At 47.8% G+C, this 27,837-nt stretch overlaps 4 protein-coding genes across 6 annotated transcripts in view; 2 read left to right on the forward strand and 2 right to left on the reverse strand.

The window, feature by feature from the left end:
- The window catches only part of LOC149347008 (uncharacterized), a 318,847-nt gene that overhangs the window by 60,241 nt on the left and 230,769 nt on the right, over positions 1-27,837 (forward strand). The gene's annotated exons all lie outside the window — the stretch shown is intronic.
- Positions 948-9,128, forward strand: LOC149347010 (uncharacterized). The gene is made up of 2 exons (XM_089586827.1): positions 948-1,696; positions 2,531-9,128. Exon 2 carries the CDS (start codon positions 7,154-7,156, stop codon positions 8,129-8,131), a length of 978 nt encoding a protein of 325 aa, XP_089442953.1. The 5' UTR covers positions 948-1,696; positions 2,531-7,153; the 3' UTR covers positions 8,132-9,128.
- LOC149347011 (uncharacterized) lies at positions 6,586-7,533 on the reverse strand. Its single transcript, XM_089586021.1, has 2 exons — positions 6,943-7,533; positions 6,586-6,733 (listed from the first exon to the last, which is right to left on the reverse strand). Exons 1-2 carry the CDS (start codon positions 7,146-7,148, stop codon positions 6,586-6,588), a joined length of 354 nt encoding a protein of 117 aa, XP_089442147.1. The 5' UTR covers positions 7,149-7,533.
- Positions 14,852-27,837, reverse strand: part of LOC149347012 (cytosolic endo-beta-N-acetylglucosaminidase-like) — a 218,180-nt gene continuing 205,194 nt past the window's right edge. Inside the window, exons 5-10 of one of the 2 annotated variants that reach the window (XM_089586811.1) lie at positions 25,918-26,021; positions 24,598-24,706; positions 23,001-23,188; positions 20,666-20,908; positions 18,007-18,176; positions 14,852-17,035 (exon numbers count right to left, since the gene is read on the reverse strand). In XM_089586811.1, the coding sequence (XP_089442937.1) occupies positions 15,813-17,035; positions 18,007-18,176; positions 20,666-20,908; positions 23,001-23,188; positions 24,598-24,706; positions 25,918-26,021 (2,037 nt within the window). In that variant the 3' untranslated portion in view covers positions 14,852-15,812. The remainder of the gene's footprint in view (positions 17,036-18,006; positions 18,177-20,665; positions 20,909-23,000; positions 23,189-24,597; positions 24,707-25,917; positions 26,022-27,837) is intronic. The other variant, XM_089586810.1, reaches the window with a different exon arrangement.

The following is a 27,837-nucleotide window of genomic DNA, read 5'->3' on the forward strand; positions in this document are numbered from 1 at the left end:
CCTAATTCCTTGCTTGCAGCATATTTGTTGACTAACAAGATTGTGACTGCACATTCTTTCTAGGAATGCCCTGCATGTCCTGTCGCTGTGAAAAGCTCTTCTTACAAGAATCTCCTGGCTGAAGAATCAACGCGTCAAAAAGACCAAGACCGCTGCGCAGAAGCTAAGGTCCACTTTACAAAAGCACCGGCGGCTGTCCAAGAAGGTGTTCAGCCTAAGGGGGCAAATTGAAAGAATGAGATCTAAGAATGCCACTATGGAAGAAGATGTACTGAGGGAGAAACTGGCCATACAGTGTGCCGAAGCTGTTAATGCGACCGTCGTGTCGGCTGCTAGGTTCGACGGAACGCTTGTTCTTGCTTGAGTTTCCACAGCTTACACAAAGCAAATAAAAACTTGCATTCGGAACATGACGCCGGCATCGATTCAGACTTGTCTAGGTGATCGCCGCGGTCGAAACAAGTTCAGAGCAGCGATTGCGCAGCGCGTAATCCGTCACAGCAGCAGACGCTCCGAGCAAGCAATTCTCTCAGCAGTATTTCGTTACAATTGGGAGGCACTTAAGTTGTCTTCGCGCACAAGCAGTCTGTTATTTAAAGGATGCTCATGCAAATCTGTGTCCGTACTGAATGAACAGCGGAACCAGCCGCCGCAGTACCACCAAAGCGTGCAGCGATTCGCAACGCCGCAAGCAGGCGACAGCAAGCCGACCAAGCCAGGTCGCTCGCAGCGCCCTCTGCCCTTTCCGCGCGCCGCGCCTCACGGACGCGGCTGTGGTCGGGCCACTCAACCCATTCTAGTACACTCTAACGTAAGCAAGGCTATGTTAGGGTGGCTAGACTGGGAAGGTGTGAAAACCGGCCGGAGAAGCTTGGCCCCGCCGCGCACCGATGCCGTGTGGCGGCGCTGACGGCAGAGGCGCGGTAAGGTGAGGAGGAAGAGGAGGGCCGAATTCTAAAACGCTCCTTACCTAAGACCATTTCCTTACCTTACCAAAGGAGGCCTTCATGCCCCCTAAACGTAAGGCGCCCTTCGAGGGCCACCCCGAATTCTGAAAGCTCCCTTCCCGCCACTTCACCCTCCCTCACGCCTCACGTAAGGAGCCCTAAGGGGCACCCGGACCCTTCTGTTGTCGAGAGTATATGCTATAAATATGAAGAATATGCTAACATTTGACAAAAATAACTAATTGCGTTTAAGAACCTACATTTATATTGATATATCCGGGCACAATGCGAATTCTATTGCTCACGTTCTGGCTGAAAGTTTTGAAAAATGTTGCACGCGGCGGAGAAACAGGCTCCTCTGGCAACAAGGGCAACACGTACTTGCTGTGTGCGCCGAGTGCGGTCGCAGGTCGTCGTGCCGTGCTCGGCCGAGCTACAGTGCACTGTAGCCGAGCGTACTTCACCGAAGACGAGAAAGACCTCTATCGAGCTTGTAAGCAAATATAGAAATGCAGTGGAATGCAAGAAGACTGATGCCGTCTCGCTCAACGCGAAATCAAGAGCGCGGGAGCGCTTACGCTCGCACAACAACAGTATGCTCAACCGTGGCCGCCGCGATCTGCTCCGGCGGCGGCGCGCGGCTCAACGTTCGCCCACGAGAAGTCGGAGAGCTGGAGAAGTTGTGGGACTGTTTGAAACGAAAGCTTAAAAAGGAGAACGCGAGGCAAAAAAAAGAAGTGACGCGACGGGTAAGTTTCCGTTTCTTCTTTAACATTCCGTTGTGAAATATTGCGGTGGCCGGCGCCGACCTCGCTGCTTGAAGTCGAGACCAAAATACTTTGAATATTTTGGAAGCTACTTTGAAAGCAAGGAGCGTTTGGTGCAATTTTTCAGTGCTGCTATCACCGTACCACGCATTTTACTTGTAGTAGAACCTGTGTAATGAACGCAAAAGCTGAAATGATTACGAACAAGTTAACCACTGTACTACAGTCGCGATCATGATTACCTGCGACGCTCTGTCGGTCACCTTCTCCGGGTGTGCGTTCGATAGAAAATACAGAACCAGGCATGCGGGCACGCTGCTCGACAGCTATATTTAGAACTTTACAGCAGCACCCGACTCGCATCTATTCGTGACGTGAGCTCGTACCACCTGAAGCGTGTTGCGAGTGATACCGAGAGCGACAGTACATCGTATTGATGCTAAATCAAAATCGTTTTGCCGCTTTCTGTAACTTGCGGATACTCCAAATGCCTTACTGCTCTGTTGTCCTGTAATGCAGGCAGCTGTTCTGGAATGTGCATCTGCATGTGCTAGATTCCTCAGCCCATTTGTAAAGTCACAGTATTCTGAAAAAGCTCATGTGTCTGAAAAGGTAGTTGTAATGTTTTTTGTGGCTTATTTACTGTCTTGATTCTTTACATTAGATCACAGCAGCAAATATTTGCTGTGCATAGTGATTTGCTGTCAGTCTTTGTGCTTAAGACGCCAAGGAAGGAGGGCTACTTTCGTTCAGTGACATTTATTTGCTTGATTTGAGCAAGAACGTATTGAAATGCTTTATCACAATTTCTTGCAGAATACACACAAGACAGCCAAGCTAATGGCAGCCAAACGGTGGATGATGTGCTCCACAGCTCGCCAGCACTTGCTGTCCGCAATGCCAGGCTGGCAGGCGAAGAAGAGCAGGCAACTCGCCGGCCTACACACAGCGACGACACAGGAACCGAGCCAGTGGTTCACCATCGGCAAAGTGGCCGTGTTGCTGCAGTGGAGGAAGCTCTCTCGACAGTACCTGAAAGCACGGCTTCAAGCTACAGAGGATGAGTGGACACAAAGGAGCATTGAACATCAGTCAAGGCTGAAAATGATTGTAGACGAGCATGTGCTAAAAGAGCAGCAAAACACTGATGAAAGGCACAAAAGAAATGCAATTCATTAGATGAACATGCGTGTCTTCCGAGAAAAAGAAAAAATGCAGAAGCTTAAGCAAGCTGCACTTGCCAAGCAACTCGAGGCTTTCTCTGCAAAGCAGCACTGAATAAAATCATTGTACCTATAGTATTGTGCCACTGTCATTCAACCCTTTATCAACTCTTTAGGTCATTTTAGCATTCCTGCAGTATTGTCAGTTCATGCTGATATTCACTTGCAATAGCAAAGCATTTAACACACAACTTTACCTCTAAGCAAAATCCGTCTCACTGCCAGCTCTACTCTGGCTGTTTGTGATGCATCGCTGAATAAGTCGTGGTCACAGCTGGGTGCCCAGAAGGTTGTCAGGGGGGCATGGTCTTGCGTCAACCTCTTCGGGCTCATCGCCATTTGGAACTGGGTCCTTCAGGGAACACGCAATGTTATCAGTGCAGCGCATGCCCTGATGATGGTAGCTGACTGCTCAGTCTTCGTTTTGAGCTTCTTTCCCAGGCACAAGAACCTCCTCTTCCACACTCCAAATGCTCGCTCTACCGAGTTCCACGTCTTAATATGGCTCCTGTTGTACCAACTGGGAGCATGAAAAATAATTAACACATGCATATCACACACTGGTGTTGCAAAATTGTTTCTCTTGCCTATTTTGTGTGCAAGTTTGCGGGTTCCTGAGTGATGTCATCAGAAAGGGCAAACATGAATATCCTTGATCTCCAAGAAGGACACCACGTACCGCCTTTTGTTGGTAGCTCACCATCACTCGGCTGTTGCAGAAGATGTGGTTATCGTGAACAGAACTGGGCCAACTTGACACAATGTCGTGAAACTGAAGTTCAGGGCCTGCGACAGCCTGTAAAGGAAACAAGGAAAGGAAGTTCAGACCACTGTGGCATGTGAGAGAGAGAAACACTTTACTTAGTGACAAATTAAGCGCTCAGCAGCCCCTCGGCCAGTCGTGCCAAGGCTAAATGGGCAGCCAGCTATGCCAACCCGAGCCCCACGCACGCTAGGTTGACGGTAAAGGGCTGTGGGAAGTAGGGGCATTGCAAGGCTTGTGGCATGTGTGGATAATGCCAGGTATGCATGAAACTGTAGTGTGCCCTTTTGCCTTGTAAACTACTCTGCAAAAGTGCGCCTACACCAGGCTCACAACATTTTTGTGTATGATGTTCTGTGCGTGCACCTGTATGCTGTGTGTGATCTCTCACGTGAAAAGGAATAGGCTATCAAAGCCAGACAGCTAAACGCCTTTCCATAGGTTCCCATATGAATACTGCTTGGCACTTCTGCCTGCTGTGGAATGGCAAGACACGCTACCGCGCATAGCATGACATGCACATCCTTGAGGGATGTGTACCGTTGAACACTGCCGCAACCCTTCACACACCAAGAGGCACTTTTCTGGAGACACATTTCTTGCCAACGACAAAAATTGTACTAAGATGTGCAATATCAGTTGATATTGGTATAAATCAATATTGACTGAGTGTTTTCTTTAAACTAGAAACCGAAAATAACGCAAGCCATATTCGACATCTGGCAAATCTGAAAGAAAAAGAAGCGATTTACCCTTTTAGAGAGCCTAAACCTAGTTGGTGCCTATACTGCGCATAAATACTGGTAAACAGCGCCTGCAATATACACTTCCTTCACTTCTAAATGCATACAAATTTGCCAATTTCAACTTGTTTACCTGCACTCACCGTGAACTGCATTGCTTATACATAGACTGTTACAAAATGATTTTTTTCTTTAAACTGCACTAAGTGGTGTTCTTGCTTTCTCTAATTTGTACTGTTTTTTCATTGTGCTTGTTGTTGTACTGCTAAAAGGTACCAAACTTATGTAATGATGTTTGGATGACCATGTAAATTGCACATATGTACAAACGACAGGTAAGATTGTTCTGGGTGTTAATAATGTGTTTTACTGTGACTTGTTTTTTTTTCGTCGTCTCTCACAGCTGCCCGGCATAAGGGGGCTGCGGCTCAGTCAAGCTGTCTATGACAGCTTTATCTGAAACTCCTCTGTCAGTTTTTGGAGTCAGAAATACAAATAATTGATTGATTGATTGATTGATTGATTGATTGATTGATTGATTGATTGAAATGTTACTTACCTGCACATTTGTCGAGAAGAAATCTTTCCTGCTCCTGTACACTTTAGCGTTGTCTCTATCGGGGCTTTTTGTGGGCATATGCGTACAGCCAATGCACACACTAACGCCGGGGAAACCTCCGATGCCGTAAAATCTTGTCATCGTCGGCTTTGCATCAGAAACACTCGGAAGGCGGACGTACTTCGGAAAGAGACGCACACAGATCATTTACGTCACTACCCAAATGCTACTGCTGATAGCAGGCTGAGAAATATTCACCAAATCTCCCACCAGAGTCTGCATCGCGCCACTTCCGTAAAACCGGTGCGTGATGAGGAGCTTCAAGTGCGGTCGGTAGCGGAGATCCTCTGTTGTCTGCACTCGCATGTATCTGTAGCTCTTGAAGAATAGCCAGCACACAGCTTGTTTGGAAAAGCGATATCGGGCCAAGAATTCCTGGTCGTTGTAGAGCTCGAGAGGGTACAGCCCATCGGCCAGACGCCGTTGTCGCGAAACCGCGGCAGCTCGTACACACGGCAGCGCAAAAGTTAACGCGCGCGGCGCAAAAACCTGACGTAGCTTTCAAAGCTGCCGTTCTGGGTGACGAACAGAATTGCCTGCATTACTCCCTGTTTCCAGCGGCACAGGGATGTAGCACCTGGACGAACTCGGGAACACCGTGTTCGGGAAAGCCGCAGAGCAACGGCCCGACGCGCACACATACGCAGCAATCAGAAAAAAAAAACACGGCGCTCATACGGCGCTCGCCCGTGCGCGGGCGAGCAGCACGGGCGAACGCCGCAAAAGAGCGTGCGCAAACGGCCGTCCCGCGTGCAGAGTTTTGCAGAGAAGCTTGCCTTCAGTTAGAGGAGCGGGGTTAGGAAGCATGAAGGTAGCATGCCGGCTACCTTAGCGTAGGGAAGCACCAAGGAGCCCTTAACTTAGGGCCCCTTAGTAAGGGACGTTTCAGAATTGACATAAGGTCGCCTTACGGTGTTTGAGGCGCCCTTAGTAAGGTAAGGAGCGTTTTAAGGCGCGGTAAGGTGAGCAGCCGAATGTGCGCATCGCGTAGGTAGCCACCCTAGCGCAACAGGCTAAATTTCTAGCACCGAGGCGAAAATGGGCTTGTTTCGCTTACCGCGCGTTTTTTGTGAGTGTCAAAGAATGAATCTTTACCATAAAATAATGTTTCGTCAACTCGCATCATTATTCCCGTGGAATATGCTGCTTCACAAGCCCAGTCTGCATTGCATAGCTGTACTGAAGCGCGTTTTGTGCGTGCACATTTCGAGACGCTGCCCAGGTTGCGAGGGACGCCGTAGTGGAAGGTTTCAGAATAATTTCAACCACTTGGGTTTCTTTAACGTGCACTGACTCCCTGCGTTGCGCCGCCATCGAAACGCAGCCACTACGGCGAGAAGAGCAGGTTGTAATGCGTGCCGTAGGACCTCGAAACTGCAGTCGCGTTGGCTGAAGGCGCCCCAACGCGCAAACCAGTTGTCCCCGATTGTGAACCTGTAGCATGTATGCCAGCTTGACGCTCACGTAAGCAATCTCCGACGATTGTAGACAATGAAGCAACACATATCTGGTCATGAAAACATTTATTTACAAATGGGGGGGGGAAACTGTATGTATTTCGGTAGGGTAGGAAATACAGTAGGTACTGCGTCTTCTGAGAGGGCAGGAATGGAGCGCGGTATCAAGACCTCAGCTCCATTAATAATGTGCTTGAAGTCACGAACAATAAACCTAGAGGCAACAGAAAGAACAGACCATGGTGATCAGTTTGAGCTAGCGTGAAAGAGCAGGATGGGCATGCTGCGAGAATGTCGTGCAATGCGTTATGTACCGTCACACAGCACGCCGATAACACGTGTCACACTTCTGTTTATTCTAGACGCTTTCTATATTCCAATAAGTCTCACCCACAAGCCCAGCTAAAAATGTTGGCTACGTACCGTGAGTCGAAGTGTCTTTCGCAAACTGCAGAATTCTCCTCCAACGCCTTGTCGGCCCGCGGGATCGCTCGAGACCACTTGGCCAACATTTCTTGGCAGGCAGGGGCACGGAACAAAGAGTCTTTCTCTGACGTTTTCCTGTATCCCGTGTTACACCCAGGCACAAAGCACCAACGCTCGGTCTTCTTTCTTGCTGGTGGAGGCATCTCGCATGAGAAAACGCTGCACTGACAACTGCTACGATGTGCGCAACACCGACGCAGCTCAGAGGTTGAGCCAGGCTGACCAGGCGAAGCTTACCGCGCCTAGTCTAGCCACCCTACCAGGCCTCCAGAAGCTGCTGGATATCTGCACCGCACATGCAGGGCAGCTGGGTCTCCAATTCAGTGCACGGAAGAGCGCAGTGCTGTGCTTGTCCCGTGCCCCGACGGGCGTGGAGCCGAAGCTGTTGCTACAGGGACGTGAGCTACCGTGGGCGCATTCCTACAGATACCTTGGAATAGAGCTCACGACACAGCGGGCATACCTGGAGCTGTATGAGAGTGGCCTCCGCGCGAAGGCACTTCGGAACCAATGTGTCCTGAGAGCCAAGGCGCTATGGTCATTCAACAGACTGGAAATACTGCGCACCATTTGGAAGGCGGTGATGGTGCTGGGACTGACTTATGCGAACGCGGTGCTATGTGTCTCATCGGGGACCCGTGAATTTCTGGAGCGACGACAGAGAGAGGTGGGACGGCGGGCTCTGGGTGCCCACCGTACGTCCCCAAACGAGGCCGTGCAGGGAGACGTGGGGTGGTCCACCTTCGAGGCACGGGAGGCGACGGCGAAGCTCAATTTCGAGATGCGCTCGTGGACGCTTGGGGAAGAACGCTGGGCCCATAAAGTACAGCGGTGTCTGCTGTACTCTGGTATGTGCACGCGCTGGAAGAGGAGGGTACGAGCGTTGGGGAGCAAATACGGTGTGCCACTACCTACGATCACCGACACCGAGGGCACCTGCTGGAGAAAAGGGAAGGTGCGGCAACGTGTAGTGGCGACGGAGACAGCGCTGTGGCAGACCAATGCAGAAGCCAAGCCAGCTCTCGGATTGTATTCTGCGCAGAGAGATTGCGCAGGAGCGCTTCTACGACAACTCCCTTGGCAGTGCCCTACTCTTCGAGACTCGGGCGGGAGTGCTGCGCACTAAGAAGTGGCAAGCCCGGATTGCCGGCCAGGACAATGCGGTCTTCTTGTGCACGATGTGTGGACAGGAAGAGGAGACGATCGAGCATGTGGTGCTGTCATGTCGATCGCTCCACCCCTGCCAACCGAGTGGATGTACCCTTCCGCAGGCGCTAGGTTTTGACACAGGGCAACCGGCAGAGGGCGGTGCGGGCGACAGTGAAATGAACAACCAGGAAGCCATTACCAAGGCCAGGGCGGTCGAAACAACAAAGCGCCGCCTTGAAAATTGGAGTGGACTGAAGCGTTAGGTGGTGGTGATAACACGGCGGGACAGTCTTCGCCGTAGCGTCACAAAGTTGGCTAGGACGTTCGTGTAATGTCCGCCCGTTACAAAGAGATAAGCCCCAAGTCCAATCCAATCCAATCCAATAGTAGCAGCGCCACATTTCCCCTGGCGGCATCGGTGCGCAGAGGGGTCGCGCGCCCGAGGAAAAGCGCCGCGATCTTCACACCTTCCCAGTCTAGCCACCCTAGCTATGTCGAGCCGCTGATACTGAAGCCAAGGAGGATGGAGAAGCAGAACCGAAACTTGTCCCAGGTCAGTGATTGATGTATGACCACGCGCTGCAGTTTAACTGAGTGCAATTACGCGTGCAAATAATTGGAAAACCTTTTTTCACTTTCTGAATTTCTCATAAAGCTATTATTTTAGGGCAAACGAAAGTTGAAGATATCTCTACGTTTCTGAATATCTTAAAATGACGTAGTCGAGTAGTGCGTGTGCAAGCCGGCGGCGGCGCATGGTCGTTTCATGAGCTCAAAAAGGCAGCGATTTCGAACGGGCTTTATTAAATGCAGACTCAATATTGAGTCGGAATATTTCGGAATTAGCATGTCTAATGTTTATGGAAGCAGTAAAAATTAAAATCGGGCAGCTTCATTTTCTTTTCACAACCCCTTTAAGGGGGGATGAGGGTCTTGAAAACTTTTTTTTTATTTGTAAGCATATCTTTCTGAAACTTGGCACCTGGGTGTATTATTGAATGCTGATTTCGAATATGCATTTAGATTTCAAATATCTCAGCTGGAAGGAAATATATGGCAAAATAAAATATCCTAATTAGGTCATTTCTTACGGGTTTTTTTAGTAATTTATCAGTTAAATAAACATATTTAAAGAATAAGCATACATTTGCAAAGGCCCAAAGCACATCCTAAAGCTAACAGAATGTCTACAAACTAATTTTGTTGATCATAAATAAACAACAAAGTTGGAAAGAAAAAATGACGTGGAGGCAATTAGCCCACACTTCGCCTAATTGCTCATATATCATGTTTAAGGGAAAAAAGAAAGCTTTAGCATGTGCTTAGGGCCTTTGCAAATGTTTACTTATTCTTAAAAAATCATTCTTTAACTGATAAATTACTATAAAGGCCCGTAAGAAATTGCCTAATTTGATTGTTATTTTGCAATAAATTTTCTTCCAGGTGAGATATTTGAAATCTAAATACATATTTGAAATCAGCATTCTAAGATACACCCAGGTGCTAAGTTTCAACAAGTTATGTCGAAAAATAAAAAACAAGTTTTCAAGACCCTGAAGCTATAAAAAGCCTGCTATGGGATTCCTATGTATGCAAGGGCACTCACAGCCAGGTGTTGGACGCAACAAACGTTTAAAAAATATTTTAATTCGGGTCCAAAGATTGCCTAAATGCCCACTCTCGCTAGCGCCATCAACCATGACGTCACAAGGGGTGTAGAAAAATTAAAGTTTTAGTGACGTCATACCAAAATACAGTGACGTACGATGAGCGGGGCACAGCCGCGTGAGCGCAGTCGACGCACCAGCGAGCCGCGTTTGCTGCTAACCGCCACTCGCTCGGTTTGCGGCGCGCCGTTGCGAACAGCGTCGCAACGTCCGATTGCAGCTCGTTGCCTTCGTCCGGCCTGCTAGATGTCAACGGCGGGCCGCTCGCGGCAACAACGACGGGAAGCGGCAGCCAATGCGAGCGCGGAGAGCGGCAGCGTCATGATGACATAGGGCGCACTCCTTGGAGCCGGGCGTAGCCGGGCGGTCTGCGCCAGTCTTCATGCCGAACGCCGGCATCTGAAGAACGCGATAGTATTGTTTGTTCACGTTCATAGCAAACCCTCGGATATATGAATATCAAAAATGCATCGTTTCTAACGATCGTTGGCTAATACCGAGTTCCTGGTAGAGGTGATGACTGCGATGCAAGCAAATTTCATCAGCCGGTTTTGTGCTGCTGCTACCTGGTGCGGTTCGCCTGCCGTCTGCTAGCTCTGTTGCTGAAGACGTCGTGGAAATCGAACATATATTTTATTATGGGACGAGTTCACAGTAAAGGGGTGCCGAGCGGAGCACGTTTCTGAGCGCTGGCCAGTCCCGAAGCGCCCTCAGCTGCGGAGTCGATATGCGAAAGCAGCTAGGCCTAGCGACGACTAGGGCAGTCTGGGAGCAGCGCGCAGGTCGTCGGCCGGCGTTGCCACAGGCAGTGTCGCTGCCGAAAGATCCACTTTTAGCACAGTCATGCTGTCGTATCTCGAATCTAGAAAGCATCCTTTCTGGTAGCATGGCTGTTTTGTATTTTCTTGTGCGGACGTGAAGTACACCGAGTCTGCCGGCCGGTATACGTCAGCCTGGATACCGTCTGCCGACGTCGTAAAAGTGAGCTAAAGAGTGTTCTTGACGTAAATAATAAACCATGGGACAAGAAATGTGAAAAAAGTGTCATTTTTGAGGATCGCTGACCAATGCTGAGCTGCTAGTAGAGCTAACAGCTGCTAACAACTGTGATATGAACAAATTTCTCACAACCGCGCCTAGCAGCTGCCGCTGGCGCGACGGGTCCGGCTCGCCTGGCGCCCGCTAGCTCCGCTGCCGAAGGCGTCGAGGAGATTGACCATACTATTATTTTATTGTGAGATGATTCTGAACACTACAGCTATCTTTTATTATAGCGCAGGCGACTTCCGAAGCGCCGGCCGCTTGCTAAACAGGCTATAGGCCTAGCGACGACCACGGCAGCCAGGCAGCAGCAGAGCTCGTCGCCCGGAGCGCCCGCGAGCGGTGCCCTTGCCGAAAGCTCACAACATAAGCAGACATGCTTTGTCGCTGCTCGAGTATAGCTGGCAGTTCTGATAACAAGGCGATCTTGTCTTTTCTTGTGATATTTGTACACCATCCCAAGCAGCGGTCAGGTACTGCTGCACGGCAGCGAAGTGTGACACCGGTTGTGGGCGCAGCTTGGGTAGAGCGGCGCAGCGATGCTTACTGGCATTTTGCAAAGTGTTTCGCACCCTCACGCGAACTCGCGAAGGCGATATTAGCGTGCGAACAAAAAAAAAGTCGATGTCCTCACTCATTGGAATCAGATCTGTCAGAATCCGAGCTGCTGGGACTAGACGTGCAGTTGTTTGTTTTCATGCGCTGGTCAGCACGTGTGTGGGAAAGCAGACGATGCAGCAGTAGGTGCGTCACAACTTTTGTGGGCCCACGTGACCAAGCGAAGCAGTTGATCTTCCCCCTCTGTGACGTCACTGTACAACTCGGCGTACCGAAACCGAAACCGAAAATCGTTCACCTAAAAATGCTATAATAAATTATTCACTGGGAATATATGAATCTTTGAGTGTGTATCATGCTTCCTGAAGCCATAAGAAATGTTTGAAACTAAGAACGCGCGAACCACAAATTTGGTGTCTCCACCCCTTTAAGGAGCTCATGTCGCAGAAAATCTCGCGTTGTCGGCGTCAGCAGCGTTGTCTGTGAGGGAAAAGTCCCCAGGGAGGCAACCTAAAAGGTGAATGCTCCACCTAGATCACATAACCATGTGGCATCATCACTGCCTGCCCACCAGATTGTGAGCAAACCATGCACCACGCCAGGTGGCAGTTATATTGATGATTGGACGCGACGGATTGCTTGGGAAGAGCAACCTGAGTTGCAGTAGCACCAGTGGGGGCAGCACCTGCCATCACAGGGCAGTTGCTCATCGCTTAACCACTGCACCACTGTGCCAAGAGTGGTATGAGGACTCCCAGGGATCTGTGAATGTTATGTAGAGTGTTATCTAGAGAATGACCAGTGCCGCATATGTGGGCATTAACCCTTAAGGAGCATAAGTGTCCGCTCAGATTTTTTTGATCGGGGTGGAGAATTGCAGCGGCTAGGTTACGAGTTGTGCTCCTGTCTGTACTCCTGTGCTGTCGCTACATCATTAATGTTCAATATATCTTTACTGTATGCCAAGGAAAGCCACCAGGTATAACATTTGGTGACGTTGGTGGCACTCTGAGAAACCTTGGTTCATTTCCTCCTTGTCATTTGATTTGAAAACTACTTCTCAAAGTTAAACTATGGCGTAGACCTGTGTTGTGTGACCAGAGAAGAATTGTGAAACGCTTGTGATGTACTATTGAAAATTGAATGTCCATTTCCTTTTTAAAGGGTATACTGAAGCAAAATCTTAAAATTGAACAAAAACGCTGAAAATAGATTGTCGGAATGTGATTACACTGAAATCTAGTCGTCACTGCGAATATTTTTGCGATGTTTCATGAGCGCGCGCCAAGCCCTCCCGGCCGGCGCGAGGTGAAGAGCGTGACGTCATGGCACCCTTCCATGGCGACAAATATGGCGGCACCCTTCGATGCACAAAGCCTTGCTTCAGACTGGTTTCGTCGTTGTTACTGCCTTCTTCAGCGCGTTCACTGGCCATAAATAGCCCACCGGTCTTTCAATCATCTCCTGTCGCCCATAAGAAAACGTACGAGTAATAAATTTGCTTAATTTTTTATTTAGAGTGACGATTCTACCCCCTTTAGGCTAAGAGGGACGTCGGTTTGTTCAAAACAATGGTTCCCCTCCTAACCACTGGATGGCGCCACCAGTCTGAACATCGCTGCACTTCTGTTTTAAAAGTGAGAATGTTAGAAATGGTGTAAGGTCCGCAAAAAATCGCTGCATTTAGCGGACGTAAGCGTCCATACAGTTATGGTATGTAGACGGCATCGATTAACATCTTGACATATCTGTGTACGCCGTGAGCAGATGACAGATATGGAAAAGCCGCGAGTAGCGATGGCAGTCGTGCTGCTGCGAGAACGGTGGGTGCGCGGGTGTAGTCGCAGCTCCCTCAGGCGGCCATCAGGTGCAACGATACGGCAATAAATCACGAAAAAAACGTGTTATAATGCTTGTCGCATTTATCAATTTTAGCTGTCAAGCTCTTGTTTACATGTAAAAGAGCAGCTCCAAAAGTTTTGTTCAGTATCTCTTTAAGCTGTGTCCAGGAATACATTGTAACTGGGGCCCAAAATGAGATGGGGAGGATGTCACTGCTCTCCTACAGTCGCTTGAGTCCGCACTTCTTACACGTGCCTTAATTTTTTACCGATGATTTGATTAGCTGGGCCCTGACTGTATGTGTGAAACGTTTTGTGATTTGTCTCAAACTATAATGATTTTGGGCCTCAAATATTGCGTGCATAGACAGAACCAGCTGTATCAGTTTTTTTCCGGTCATATAAAAGATACATTTTTCTTTGACCATTCTTCTTCATAGTGGTATGTGAAACGTAAATTAAGCGCGTCAGTGCCAGGCAGAAAAAGGAAAAATTTAAGACCAGTGTCGTGAGATTGGAGTTTTCCTGCAAGGATTCTGTGTCTGACGTGTTCTGTGCCAGAGTTGTACAGAAATGTTCCACAGTAATAGTTTGAATGCCTGCCCTTGTTCATAAGCAAGAAGTGTCATGTAAGGGTGTTTGACTTGGGGAGCTGTAATGCAAGGTGCTCCAAACCGTATAGATGCCATTAGCATAAGCTCTTGTCCTTGTTCCACTTCAAAGCAGTGTTAATGCAGGCATCGGTGAGCAAGAGTTAAATATTAGAAGCGCGTTGTTTGGCGGGCTGTTTTACTATATTCATTGTGCTTCACTGCTTTATTGTGTGTTGCTTATATCTGCGACCCTTATGAAGCCAATTGTCACAGCTTTGGAATTCACTTAGGGAATTTAAATTGGGGCTTACTGGAATGTGTTGGTGCTCTCTGCAGATTCGCCACCTTCTATGCACCTTTCCAACCTGGGCGCTGCCATAATGTTCCCTGGACTGCAGTGGGTACTGCGCTAGCATTGTGGAAGCGGTGGCGGAACCGGTTTCCAGCAGTCCAGAGAGGAGGCGTTTCGCCGCTTCCACCGTGCTAGCGCAAGGTGCCCACTGCAGTCCAGGGAACAATATGGCAGCGCCCAGGGAGCCCTTTTTGGGAAGGTCTATAGACCTTTGCAAAAAGGGCTTCATGGGCGCTGCCATATTGTCACGTAGTGGTGTCTGCAGTACGGTGAACAGGAAAACAGCGAGAATGTCTTCGAAACGAAACTCTTTGTTTGGGCTGACTTGTGCCCGCAAAGAACTGAATCACTCGGCGGCGGCGTAGCAACAAGCGTGCTCGGTGGTTGTCGAACAGAATGCCCGCCGCACTCTGTGGGCATTCACTTAGTCCAATCAGTTCAAATTAGTCCAATTGGAAGGGGGTGGAAGACATCCTGGAAGGCATGAAATTGATTGAATCATTTTATGATAACTCAAGAGGCAGTGCCCGACTCTTTGAAGCTAGATGAAGGTGTCTTTTAGCGCGCAGCTACAAAAAGAAATTTAACAAAGAAGGTGACACCTGTGCTGTGTGTGGTAAATCTGTAGAAAAAACTGAACACAAAAAGAGAAGTTTATTTGAACAGACACATATATATACAACTCTGTTCATACATGACGTCCCCTTAGGGAATGAACCTATTTAACATAAAAACGGCTATTCTAGCCTTATGCAGGCAGCCTGACCGCGTCCATCCTTATGCAACAAGTAACAATACTGTAAAAACATGCTACAAGGTAACTTAAACCTTAAAATGTAACAAAGAGGGGGGGGGGGGGGGGGGGGCTATTTCCAGGGCATTCCCCCCTACCTTAAACAGACCCTCAGCAGAAACACCACACTCATTACAGACAAGTTGCGCTTCCTGTTTAAACATAAATATTGCACTGCAGCTGCATAAAGCTCGAACAGTCAAACATCTTGTGAGGAAGCCCTCCAGGCCTCAGAAGCAGAATATCTTGAAGATCTTTCCTAAGACAGCTTCCGTACATCTTGGCTAGATGTCTTCCAGACAAGTATCAAACAGCGTCTTGTAGCATATTTTGTAGCCCGAGATGTCTATGACCATTGCAGACGTTTTAAGATATCTACAAAATATTTTGTGCTCAGTGGGCACGGCGGGTAAAGAAGCCCCTTCTCCTTGGAAGAAGCAGACAATGCAACCAATGGACCAATCGCTGCAACAAAGAAATGTCTGACACTGTGGTGGAAAGTGGTGTGCTAGTCGACTGTGTACTAACAAGTTTGAGCAGTCATGCGTGCGCATCAACGACACTGAAGCACGTACAGCGTGGGTAGAACGTGTGTGTGCCCCGCCGCGCGATCTTGGTTTTGTAGCGAAGGCTACATGGAACCGGTCAGAAAAAGATTTGCCTGCTCTTGCATTTTTGTCTTTTTTAAGACTTTTGCAACCAGAAGGATGCCACCGGCGGCATGTGGTATTTTTCTTCTCCTTTTCTAATCAGCTTTTAGCGATAACATATGCAGTAATAATTTAAATCGAACACCACCACAAAATAAATAAATTAATTAAAAATCCCCTGTGCCCCTTGGTTTCTGTGGCTGTTGGCTTCTCTCATACCTCTGTAAGCTGTGGTTGGCACTGTGACATTGTAGATTACTTGCACGTGCTTGATCAGGCCATGCTTTTCTCTAAAGGTACTGTCACAGTAATCGCAACTGTAAGGACACTCACCTGTGTGAGTGCGGACGTGTGCTGCCAAGTAGCAGCGTCGAGCAAATGCCTTGGGGCACAACTCACACTGGTATGGCTTCTCCCCCGTGTGGGAGCGGAGGTGGGTTACCAGGGTGCCCTTGTCTCTAAAGGCCCTGCCACATTGCTCGCAACTGTAAGGACGCTCACCCGTGTGAGTGCGCACGTGCTTGATCAGGCCATGCTTTTCTCCAAAGGTACTGTCACAGTAGTCGCAACTGTAAGGACGCTCACCCGTGTGAGTGCGGACGTGTGCTGCCAAGTAGCAGCGTCGAGCAAATGCCTTGGGGCACAACTCACACTGGTATGGCTTCTCCCCCGTGTGGGAGCGGAGGTGGGTTACCAGGGTACCCTTGTCTTTAAAGGCCCTGCCACAGTGCTCGCAACTGTAAGGACGCTCACCCGTGTGAGAACGCATGTGGGTGACCAGGGTGGCCCTTCTAGCAAAAGCTATGCCACACTGGTAGCAACAGTATGGATTATCACCTGTGTGAGTGCGCATGTGTTTGGTCAGGCTCCGCTTTTCTGTAAAGGCACTGGCACACAAGTTGCAACTGTAAGGACGCTCACCCGTGTGAGTGCGCATATGGTTGACCAGACGGCTCTTCACAGGGAAACCACGGCCACAGGAGTCGCAACTGTAAGGATGCCCACCAGTGTGAGTGCGCATACGGTAGTCCAGGTTGAACTTTTTAGCAAAAGCACTGCCGCAGTGGTCGCAAATGTACGGACAATCGCCCGTGTGATTGCGCTGCATGTGTGTGACCAGGACCTGCTTTCGCATAAATGCACTGGCACAGTAGTCGCAACAGTATGGGCGTTCGCCTGTGTGAGAACGGATGTGACACACCAGCAGGCTTCTCTTCGCAAAGGCTTTGCCACAGTGGCTACACTCAAGCAGTTCTTTAGCCTTGGGTTCATCCTTGCTGTTGCCCCCACTGGTAGTAGCAGCTGTCGTGCCGCGGCTCACAGGGCACATTTCTCCAGGTGAATTTTGTGCAGAAGCGTCTTGTCTGCTGTCTTCGGAGGTCAAGCCTGCGTGTGAACACCAGAGTAATATCAATACGATGCAAGACTGGCCTTCCTGGTGCTCCGCTGATGACATAGAGAATGTGAATGGCAATGCTGAGCTAGACTGCGTAAAGTCAAATTTAGAAAGTGGGCTTTCTGCAAACCTTTTCCTTTCTGAATTCAAGATAAAGATGACAAAATTTCAGGTTCCAAATAGATCATTGTTAAGAACAAAATCAGAAGACAGCTTTTTAAAAAACAAGTTAGCACTGAGTTATAACCTGCAATACAGGAGACTGGAGCCATTAACTACGCTGCGTTTACAATAAAGATTTCATGTCCATTTACACATCAGAATGAAACTCAAAGAACATAATATCTATTCACAAATTCCATGATGAAAGAAATGTCTTTACAATTTACAAAGTTAGTGCTTTCCCAACATAGTTCAAGCTAAAACTTAGATCAGCACTTTTGATGTCTCAAAAGGTCCATTTTACGAAACTGAAAATAATCATGCAGACCGGAAAAGTTATTTTACTTGCTTTGTTTTTCATGCGCGCAACGTGACCAAGCACTTCTTGTTGTGATACTGCCAATTTTCACTAGCAAATCAGCAGTGCACACAAAACAATGCAAAATCAGTGCCTACCTGACAAGATGATAAACTGAAGCACATCAGGCAGTCTAACTGCTCTAGCTCTTGAGCCAAGCATGCCTCAGTCAGTTAAAATAAAATAATCATGATAAGGTTTTAAGTATTCAGCCAAAATTTTGTAGTTCATTAGGGGCAGGTGCCTTTGCCTTGCCCACATGGCACTCACTGATAGCTCCTGGAGCCCAATTCACTCACCCTAACAAGCAGGACAAGTAAGCAAATGAATTCGCTTCACTGGCACAATTGTCTTCAACTCAGTGAGGCTTCATGCCTGTGTCATTACTGTAACCTTTGGTGCCTGCTGTCCACTCTTCGCAAGCGAACTTTTGGCAATTACCTTCATCGCTGCAACTGCTATTCGCTGGCTTGTTTCCAGTCTTGTCAGCTGCACGCTCTATGATGAGTTCGCCCAAAAGGCAAGCACTGGCCACTGATGCGTCAAAAGACACGAAGGAGATGCCGATTTCTTCCAGAACGGCACTGTTGGTGTCCTTCACCTGGAATGTTCTGGAAGCAAGGGGGGCAGCTCTCAGTTGTAGAACCCCACCTTAGGGTTCCAGGTAGTGCACTGAAATCGCAATATTCTGCGTCGAGAAAAAATAAGGAGTGGTCTATGCCCTCCAACCTGGACACCCAATTCTTAAAATTCAAAGCTATTTCGATAACAATAGGGTTGGGCTTCCCCGCAAAGCTGGACCACTTTTGGCATGAACGATGTGCAAAAATAAAAAAAAAACTGATAGGTGACAGGCAGCTGACTCTAAATATGCTAATTATGGTGCTTAACATCCCAAAGCTACAACCCGGTCACATGAGATGCCATAGTGCGGTGCCGGACGAAGGAGCTCAAGATCAATGACTTCCAGCAATATTGCCTGCTTTCAAGCAGAAGAAAGTGACCGAGTCCAGCAGGTCGCCTGCGAAAATGATTCCATTCACTCATTTCAGAGCAAAGGATTTTACCTCCCCTGTCCAATAAGCCCTGTCTGAGCCACCCACAGGCACCCTGTCCCATAACATAACCTAACCTAACATCCCCACCTGACTCCACCAACTGGCTTGGCTTCATATTCCTGCACTCCACTGCATTAAATCAGACTGCCAGTTATCTAAGCTCTGCTTGTGACATGCTTCTACCCAAGACCACTTCCTACTTCTGACTTAAGCCAGGGAGCGAGTGACTTCACCTTGTTCTGTAATCCGCAAGCTTGTTTGTCTTAAGCTTACTCATATTTCCTATTGTAGACTGAAAGCACAATGTGTTCACTAGAGCTAACAGTGGTTTCTGAAAGACAGTCATCCTGGTTCACTACAAACCTCCAGTATTAGCAATAGAAGCCGGCTAACTTTAGTAAGTAAAGCAAATAAATTACTGATCCAAAAATGTTCAGAAAGGATTAAGCATGCCAGACAGTGGTCTCGCACAATTTTTTTTGTTTCTTGGTGAAAAAACAGAGTAACTAAAGAATAAAAAATTCCTCCTTCCACAAACGCAAAAATGGGAAGTAGACATGGGACAGACTGAATGAAAATACTAAAAATGACTTCAAGAGATGCGGCATTGCGGAATTTTTCAGCATGCTGAGATGTCAGGCTAGGTGTGGTGTAGAAATCTATAATTAGTCCCGATTTTAAGAAGCAGTGGCGAAAGCAGTCAAAAAGAGGCATGATGTGAAGACAGAAGTACAGCCATTCAGGATCTCACTCGAGGACAGATATTCTGCTTTAACCAAGGAAGACGGCAATGACGCAGGGATGTAGAATGAAAACCTTGCCGAGATATTCATGCAGGGTGGAACTGAAGTAGGAAGTAGGGCAGCTAGGCGGGACACGAGAAAATTCTCCCAGGAGGCAAAAAAATCTTCCTAACAAAGCATCAAAACATCATATTTGCTCCCTGAAGATCCAGCTTCTTTTCTCGAGGACACAAAGGAATAAATCAAACAGCAAAGAGAAAAATCGCTGTCTGGTGTTTGAGAACGGTTGGCATGAAAGCGGACCTGTACACAGTCAACACGCGCTTTAGACAATTTAAAACCAATGATATCCACAATGATTCTTCCACAACTGGTGAATGACAAAAGCAAATCAAGTAAGCAGGACTCGGCAATTTCAATCTGCCATGCTGCCTGCCCGCCCGCCCATTCGCCCGACTGTCTGTCTAACCGTCCACGAACCAAAGTGCGTGGCCAACAAGTTGCATCCTTGTTGCACTCACTTCAAACAATGTTTGCTGTATCAGCGATCTGACAATTAGTATGTGATAGTCGACGGCACCGGCCGCCCACTGCAAGACAAAGTGAACATGCTGAACACCAGCCTAGTAAAGTGAGGTGGGCACTTTTTGTGCAAGGTTAAAAAAAATAAAAAATTCTCCATTATAAAGTGAACGGATGGGTTCATCACATGATTAAATACGGTAGGTAGCACTCTAGTCTGCAAATCTACATCACAGAAATTAAATTTCCGGGGGAATTGAGATAAGTTGGACTGCACTTGGGAGGAACTCTCAAGTTATGAACAGTAGCTTACAGTGACATCCATTGAAAAAAAATATGCAAGAGTTGCAAAGACTCACCTATAGGGCCGCAACAAGGAGGCCAATAAACAAGGTTAACGATAAACTGAGAGCAGTACAAAAGGTCATTGAGAAAAAAAAAACTGACGGATGAAGTTGTGAGAAAGGAAAAACAGCAGGTGAATTAGTGATCAAAGTGCAGCAAATGATATACTAATCGAAACAAAGGGTAGCACATGCTCTCTAAAGCATGTATAATGTGAAAAAAAAGATATCCAGAGGTTTACTAAACCCACAGAATCGCTTTCAAGGGAAGGAAAACAGCCAGCTGTGGTCACTGAGGTGTGGAAGGACCAAATTGGAATCACATTGGGGAAGGCCGGCCACTACTGGTTAGGATGTAATCGGAGAGCCCTACAAAGGGCCTTTTTTTCAGCAGAGGATGCAATTTCAACTGATGATGAAGATGACTACACACCTTGTCTCCCAACAGGACTTGGCAGCACCTGGAGAGCTTTGAGAAGAAATGTCTTGCGTCGCCTCACACCACTCGTCTTCAGGCATGAAGATTGTGACACCCAGTAGCAGCTTCTTTTTCTCTCCCACTGCCGTCCGAACCACCAAGACGAGTGCCACGTCAAGTGTCTCGGAGCTGCCCGGGTACACCTGGAAGGTATAGCTGACACTCAGGGAGCCCAATGGGATGTCGCAGGCAAACAACCTGTCAAAGAACACATCGCACAGATTGTGACACTCACCTTGAGAGAAAGTCTAGCAAGCTACGTAGCACTGGAGCTTTAAAGAACATAAGCCACGTAAAAAGCAGCAAAAATTTAAAAAAAGGGCCGTAGACACCAAAAAGAAACACCAAGTAAACGAAAAAGTCTCATAAAGTTAGCGTATGGCTATGAATATAAGAAGAAACACACAACTGTTGAGAGGCACAATCAGACTTCAGTGTTGCATCAAGAGTGAGCGAAATCCTCTGCCGCGCTGCTGGGTTCCATCGGAACCCCTACTGGAAACCACACTAAATAGAGCTAACAACCAAATAGCCAGAGGAATACTTGAACTTTGGAAATCAGGAAGCGTGGCGAATCCTGCACCAGTAGCCCGTCAGTACCTTTAGCTGCAAAGGAGCTAGCGTTTCTGGCGTCCAGCGCATGAACAGCGCGTGTTCTCAGCAGATGTTTATGACGTCACTTTTTCTTCACATTTATCGCTTGTCCACAGATATACAGTGAAACCTCGTTATAGCGAACAAGTAAAAAATCATAAAATAGCTCGCAATAGCCGAAATTCGTAATATAAAATTTTGTTCATCATAAACGTGCGCAACAGCGGCACAATTTAGTCAGTGAAGGCACACGAAGTCTGGCAATCCTTACTAGAGAAATGTAGAGACATTCTCCTCGGATTTGGCGGCGTTCCGAAGGCGCTCGCGACTATTCCGAAGACCGCAAAAAGCCGAGCACCAGTCAGGTTGGCTTTCCCGCACATCACCGCAAGCGCAGGTTAAGCGCCGGTTACGGTGGCTTCCCCACATCATAGCCGTGTGACATAGAAAGCGGTACGTCAGAGCGAAAGCTATCGCCGTTTTCACTACCTCCGCAACCGTCGACATGAGCGCAGGATTATTACTGCAAGCTTGCAACCACCTATGGCGCTGCTTCCATGGCGCTGTCAACGGATGCCAGAGGCGTAAACGTGTGGCTGACTGCCGGACTACGACCCTATGCGCCGCTGTTGGCGAGTGCAAGATAAAAGTGCAAAACTTGGTGCGAACGCTGGCGCATCACCCCCAACTTCATGCACATTTGTCAGCCTCAGTAATCCGAGGCATAGTAGTCCGGTATTTCATCACAGCATTTGTAAATACAAGACTGGCCTGTGGCAGCCTACCTGTATTTTAGTTATTGGCCTTTTCTACCTTACAGGAGCTTTGATTTCGTCAAGAGTGTTCTTTTTGTGGTGAGGGTATTCTATCAATACAAGCCAACTCCAACTTCTCCTCGGCGTCCCTTTAATGCCAGTCAAGGCGCCAAATGCGCTGCGTAGTCGTACAGAAGCTGCCGTGAAGGACAGCCAAGATGGCGCTTGACTGCTTCTGGTGAATGCATACACATGCACAGAGGGCTTTGTGAAATCGGTCCACTGTCCTGTTTTTAGAGTCCTTATGGAACCATCATTGCTCGTGTGTGTTAACTGTGCCCCCTCCCCGTCAATACACCACAACAAAATCGATTCTGAAGTAACATGGTGAGTTTTACTGTTCGCACACCAAGCGTGTACTGCAAGCAGGGGTGCACACAGATTGAAAGGTGCCACAAAATGGCTGCCGGGCAAGCCGTATTAAAGAAGCCAACAGCCACTGAAACAAAGAAAGGCACTGAGGAATACTTCCATTTTTTCTTTTAATTGCAGCAGCCAGTGGACTACCGGACTAGGCGGCCCACCCACATGTTCTGAGAACATTGAAGGAATAAAGATGTTTGTAATCAATCAATCAATTGTGGCGTTGAACAAAGGCATGGCAAAGGCGAAGGCAAGAAAACCGATGATGAAGACTAATGAACTCGATTCCTAGAGAAGGCAAGCATAGCTAAGGGCGGCAGAAAGTTAGGTGGGCGGATGAGATTAAGAAGTTTGCGTGCGGGGATACGGTGGCCGCAGCTGGCACAGGACAGGGTTAACTGAAGAAATACGGGAGAGCCCTTTGTCCTTGAGGGGGGGGGGGGGGGGGGGCGTAGTCAGGCTGATGATCATGATGATCATCAGCCTGATGATCATGATGATCATCAGCCCCCCCCCACCTGAAGTAAGGGGCTGCCCTGGGCTTGGCCCCGTCCGGGGTGAAGCGCAGGAGGAGGCAGCCCCCTCCGTTGTACGCCCACTCCGTGCACACCTCGGCCACTCCGCAGCCGTCGCACAGCGAGCGTCCCTGGTCGCGAGGCTGCAGCTGCAGCTGGGACAGGTCGGACCAGGCCACGGAGCTCACCTCCTGCACCGACGCGGTCGTGTGGAGCAGCGTCTTGTTAGCTTGTAACTTGTGCGCTGTGTCCTCCCTTAGGCTGTTTCTTGTGACGTCCAATACACGTCTCTACAGCGTCAGAGAAAACCTTTCATGCTGTGCACCTCGCTTAGCTAGAGTACTTAGGTTTGTTATATCTGAGGTTAAGGGGGGACATGGGTCTTAGATCAAGTTTTTTATTTACAGACCAAATGCAATGAAACTGCACATACTTATTCAGTTTTTTCTGCTGATTTCAAATATGCAATTAGTTTATTTCTAGGCCAATTAGTTCATTAGGTATTATATATATCATGCCATTGTCTGCTGAAACAGTAGAAAAGAAATGGGCCACCAGAAATTTAATTTTAATGTGTGGGTAGATACTACAATGTGTGAGGAATGCAACACTGGAAGCAGTTTTCAGTTTTTTTGTCCATGTGGACAAATGGACTTAATAGTTAGTTTCATGTGTGTCATGTTTTCTGGCACTGTATGTCTGGTCAACTCACTTGAAAACTAACTATTAAGCCCATTTGTCCACATGGACAAAAAACTGAAAACTGCTTCCAGCGTTGCATTCCTCACACATTGTAGCATCTACCCACACATTAAAATTAAATTTCTGGTGGCCCATCTCTTTTCTATTGTTTCAGCAAACAATGGCATGATATATATTAATATCTCAGGAACTAATTGGCCTAGAACTAAACAAATTGCATATTTGAAATCAGCAGAAAAAACTGAATAAGTCTGTGCAGTTTCATTGCATTTGGTCTGTAAATAAAAAAAAATGCTCTAAGACCCATGTCCCCCCTTAACACACGAAAGTTTGTTATATCCAAGGTGGCGTTCTTCCATTCGGTATAGTATCCGACAACTAAAGTTAATTAATACTTGACGTGGCATAATAAGGTAGTATACCAAGTTGGTATAGGTAGTTGTTCATCGCCCGTGGCACAGCCAATGGCACTGCCAATAGCAGCATAGCGGCAGCCTGCCTTTTTGAAAACGTTAGAAGTAATGATGAGCAAACAGGGTTAAACCATGGAAAAAACGCCAAATTGCTGCAAGACAAAAAATTAGACCAAGTCTGCAGTTTCTTGACATTCGAAATATGACATTTTTTTTTACCTCAGTTTCATACATAAAGTGTATTATATCAACTCCAGTCGTCGTAACCAGATTACCTGGACATCTACAAAGTTTTAACACTGCAGAATGCAACTGTAAGTTCTGGTCCAGCTTTTCGAATAATCCTCCGAAAACTTCAGAGTTGTGCCCATGCTACTGCCATCATACGAGAATATCGTACAATAATAAACCAGTATTTATCTGTTCGTCTCCGGCAGCAGATTGTCCCTTTAATGTAGTAAAAACATGGAAAGAAAATGGCTGACCTGGCCTGCCTCAAAGAGTTTTTCTCCAAATCCCTGACAGAAACTCGTTTGGAGCGGCAGTGTCCGAATACACCACTCGGGACAGCAGCATTGTAGACAGTCCCAGAACCTGCAAAGGTTGCAACACAATGCAAGAATAAAAATAAACCATCACGAGATAAAAATACCTAACATGTCTTGCAGAAGCCTAAGCAAACAAGGGAAGGGGAATGAGGGGCTCGTTATAAATATGAGAAAAGCCAACAGCCACAGAAACCAAGGGACATAGGGGATTTTTATTTATTTATTTATTTTGTGCTTTTGTTCGCTTTAGAATATTACTGAATATGTTATCGCTTAAAGCTAATTGATTAGAAAAGCAGAAAAAAAAAAAACCACATGCCGCCAGTGGGATCCGAACCCACGACCTCCGAATTACGCGTCCGGTGCTCTACCGCTGAGCTACGGCGATGGCTGTCGAATCTTCTCCTTTCGGGGATATTTATGTTTACAAATAACCTAACCTTGAGAGTGTTCATCAGCGCCACCCACGTTCTTAAGCGGCAGACGTAGCACGTCCTGAGTTACTGCTGATGTGACGTAGAACGTCATCGAATGACGAGGGTAGAAGCTGTCTGAGAACCCTCTTATGCTTCCTATGGCGTCAAGGCTGCCAGAACCGAGGCCCTCGCTAAGCAATTAAGCAAACAAGGGAAGGGGAATGAGGGGCTCGTTATAAATATGAGAGAAGCCAACAGCCACAGAAACCAAGGGACATAGGGGATTTTCAATTCATTTATTTATTTTGTGCTGTTGTTCGATTTAGAATATTACTGAATATGTTATCGCTTAAAGCTAATTGATTAGAAAAGCAGAAGAAAAAACAACCACATGCCGCAGGTGGGATCCGAACCCATGACCTTTCTCTCCTTCATGCAGCCTCACGTTCCTAAAAACATGTGGCACTAGCAATGTTTTTCACTGAAACTTAGCTTCACTGGTTTGATGTTCTACCCTTCCAAGATGATATTACACAGTTTAATTTGAACAAGAAAGCATATGCTACAACTAAATGTGGCATTAAACGTAATAAGAAGGTGTTAGGCTACTGTTCATCAAAACTGCAGCGTAATTAGATATGTATAGGCAATAAACAAAACTCGAGACAGAATGCAACTTCTGCATGAAGTATGAGAGCTAACTAGCCAGCAACTTAGCTAGCAGAAAGGTTTTGTCTCCACTTCAGAAGTGACTCCACAACTGGTAGTTAGCTATGCATCACACTCTGCAGTGCGCGTTCCACACTGAGCACAGGGAACCGAGACCTTCAGCGCAACTTACCACCGCTGACTGGCTGCAGACTCAACTTTGTCTTGGTTCTTGTACACCCAGCCAGCGGCAAAAATGGCTGACGACAAGCCATGCCTGCGGGCTACTTCAACCTCCTGAAACAAAATTTGAGTCACCAAGGCTGCCACAGTCATCACTTGTGTTGTGTGCGCGCGAAAGCAAGCACGCGTGTTATCGCGTACTGTCTGTGCATGCTCACTGCCCGGCTATCTCTTATCGGGTAGCCCGTGCTGGCTTTAAAGGACCGCTCGCACTGGCCCACCGCGCTCAGTATGTAACCTGTTGGCTTCCTGCCAAGTAGCAGGAATAAACGTTCCTTCGACGCTACGTCTACGTCGCCCAGTTCTTGGATGCCAGACATGACATATTGGCGACGAGGATGGGATGACCGCCGTACGGAATTCGCAGTGTAAAGAGCCTGGCCTCTGTGTAAAATAAGCTTCCCGCCACGAAGATTTCCCTGCGGTGAAATTCCTGAAACTGGCATCACGGCAGCTGAAACTTCCAAGTGAGTCATGGGTCACATCGGCCACATTGAACCTTTCGACGAGACCACGAGTGACTGGCGCTCGTACGAGGAAAGGTTGAAGGCCTATCTTTTGGTCAACGATGTTCCAGTAGCAAAGAAGGTTCCTGCTTTCCTAAGTCTCATCGGCGCGAAGACCTACGCACTGCTCAAGTCGCTGACGGCACCGGACGCACCGTCGTCACGAGAGTTTGACAGTCTTCTGAAACTCCTGAGCGATCACCTGGCGCCGCAGTCGTCCGTCATCGCAGAGCGTGCGAAATTTTACAAGCGGTCACAGCGAAGCGGTGAGTCCATTGCCGAATTTGTCGCGGAACTTCGAAGGCTGGTGCAGAGTTGCGAATTTGGAAGTTTCTTGGATGAAGCGCTCTGGGACTGTTTCGTTTGCGGCCTACTCCGCGAGGACATTCAGCGTGTGTTGTTCACGGAAGACAAAAAGCTAACCTTCCAGAAGGCCGTAGATAGAGCTCTTGCCATGGAAACTGCAACGAAAAGCGCGGCGTTCACGCATAACAGCGCATCCCCGGCGTACGAAGTGAATACGGTTCGAGGCGAAAAGCAGTCTGTGATGTCGCCAAGCTGCTTCCGTTGCGGGTCACCCAATCACTCTAGCGAAGCATGCCCTCATATCGGCGATACATGTTATAATTGTAACCGAAAAGGGCATATTAAACGCGCCTGCAGGAAAGGAAAGAAAGCTAGGGAGGCAAAGCCCCGGAAACGTGTGAAGGTGCTCACGTCCGTCCGAAACGAGTCGTCTGTCCCACTTAAATCAGTCAACGCAGACCCATTTACTGTACCCGTGAACGTTGACGGTGTCCTACTGACGATGGAGCTTGACACCGGGCAGCCGTATCCGTCATATCATGGCGCGAATTCCAGAGGCTGTTTCCACGTAAGCGACTTCAGCCAGCATCGTTAAAGCTGCGCACATATACTGGGGCTATGGTAAAACCGAAGGGTCTGGCGAAAGTCGTCGTGCGCCACAACGACCAGAGCGTGGAGCTTCCCCTGTACGTCGTGGACACTACAGGACCGGCACTCCTCGGCAGAGAATGGTTGCTAGATATTCGTCTGGATTGGAAGAACCTAGTTTTTTTTAATCACCTTGGTCTCTCTCGAGAAATGTCAAAGCACTGGCAAGAAAAGCTGGAAGCCATGAAGCAAGCCAAAAGCTGGATGCATGTTCGGACATGACAATGTTCGGACATGACAACTTGCAGTGAGCACATTGCCGAAACATTCAATGAAATTGTGAGGCTTGTGGAAGGGATTCCCTAATTTCTACTTACCATAGAAGACACATACTTTTTCCAATCTGCAGAAATAGCAAAGATCAATATGGAAGCAAAAATAGGAGCACCACTAATGTGCTGAGTCTACAA

This window comes from Amblyomma mixtum, chromosome 4, assembly GCF_055824585.1.
Source record: "Amblyomma mixtum isolate Tamu chromosome 4, ASM5582458v1, whole genome shotgun sequence".
NCBI classification, from domain to species: Eukaryota; Metazoa; Arthropoda; class Arachnida; order Ixodida; family Ixodidae; genus Amblyomma; species Amblyomma mixtum.

Coding starts and splice junctions, on each gene's coding strand:
- LOC149347011 (XM_089586021.1), bottom strand. CDS start 7,148: ATGCCTCCACCAGCAAGAAAGAAGACCGAGCGTTGGTGCTTTGTGCCT. Junction 6,734..6,942: donor GAAAGACACTTCGACTCACG/GTACGTAGCCAA, acceptor TGTTGCCTCTAG/GTTTATTGTTCGTGACTTCA.
- LOC149347010 (XM_089586827.1), top strand. CDS start 7,154: ATGAGAAAACGCTGCACTGACAACTGCTACGATGTGCGCAACACCGAC.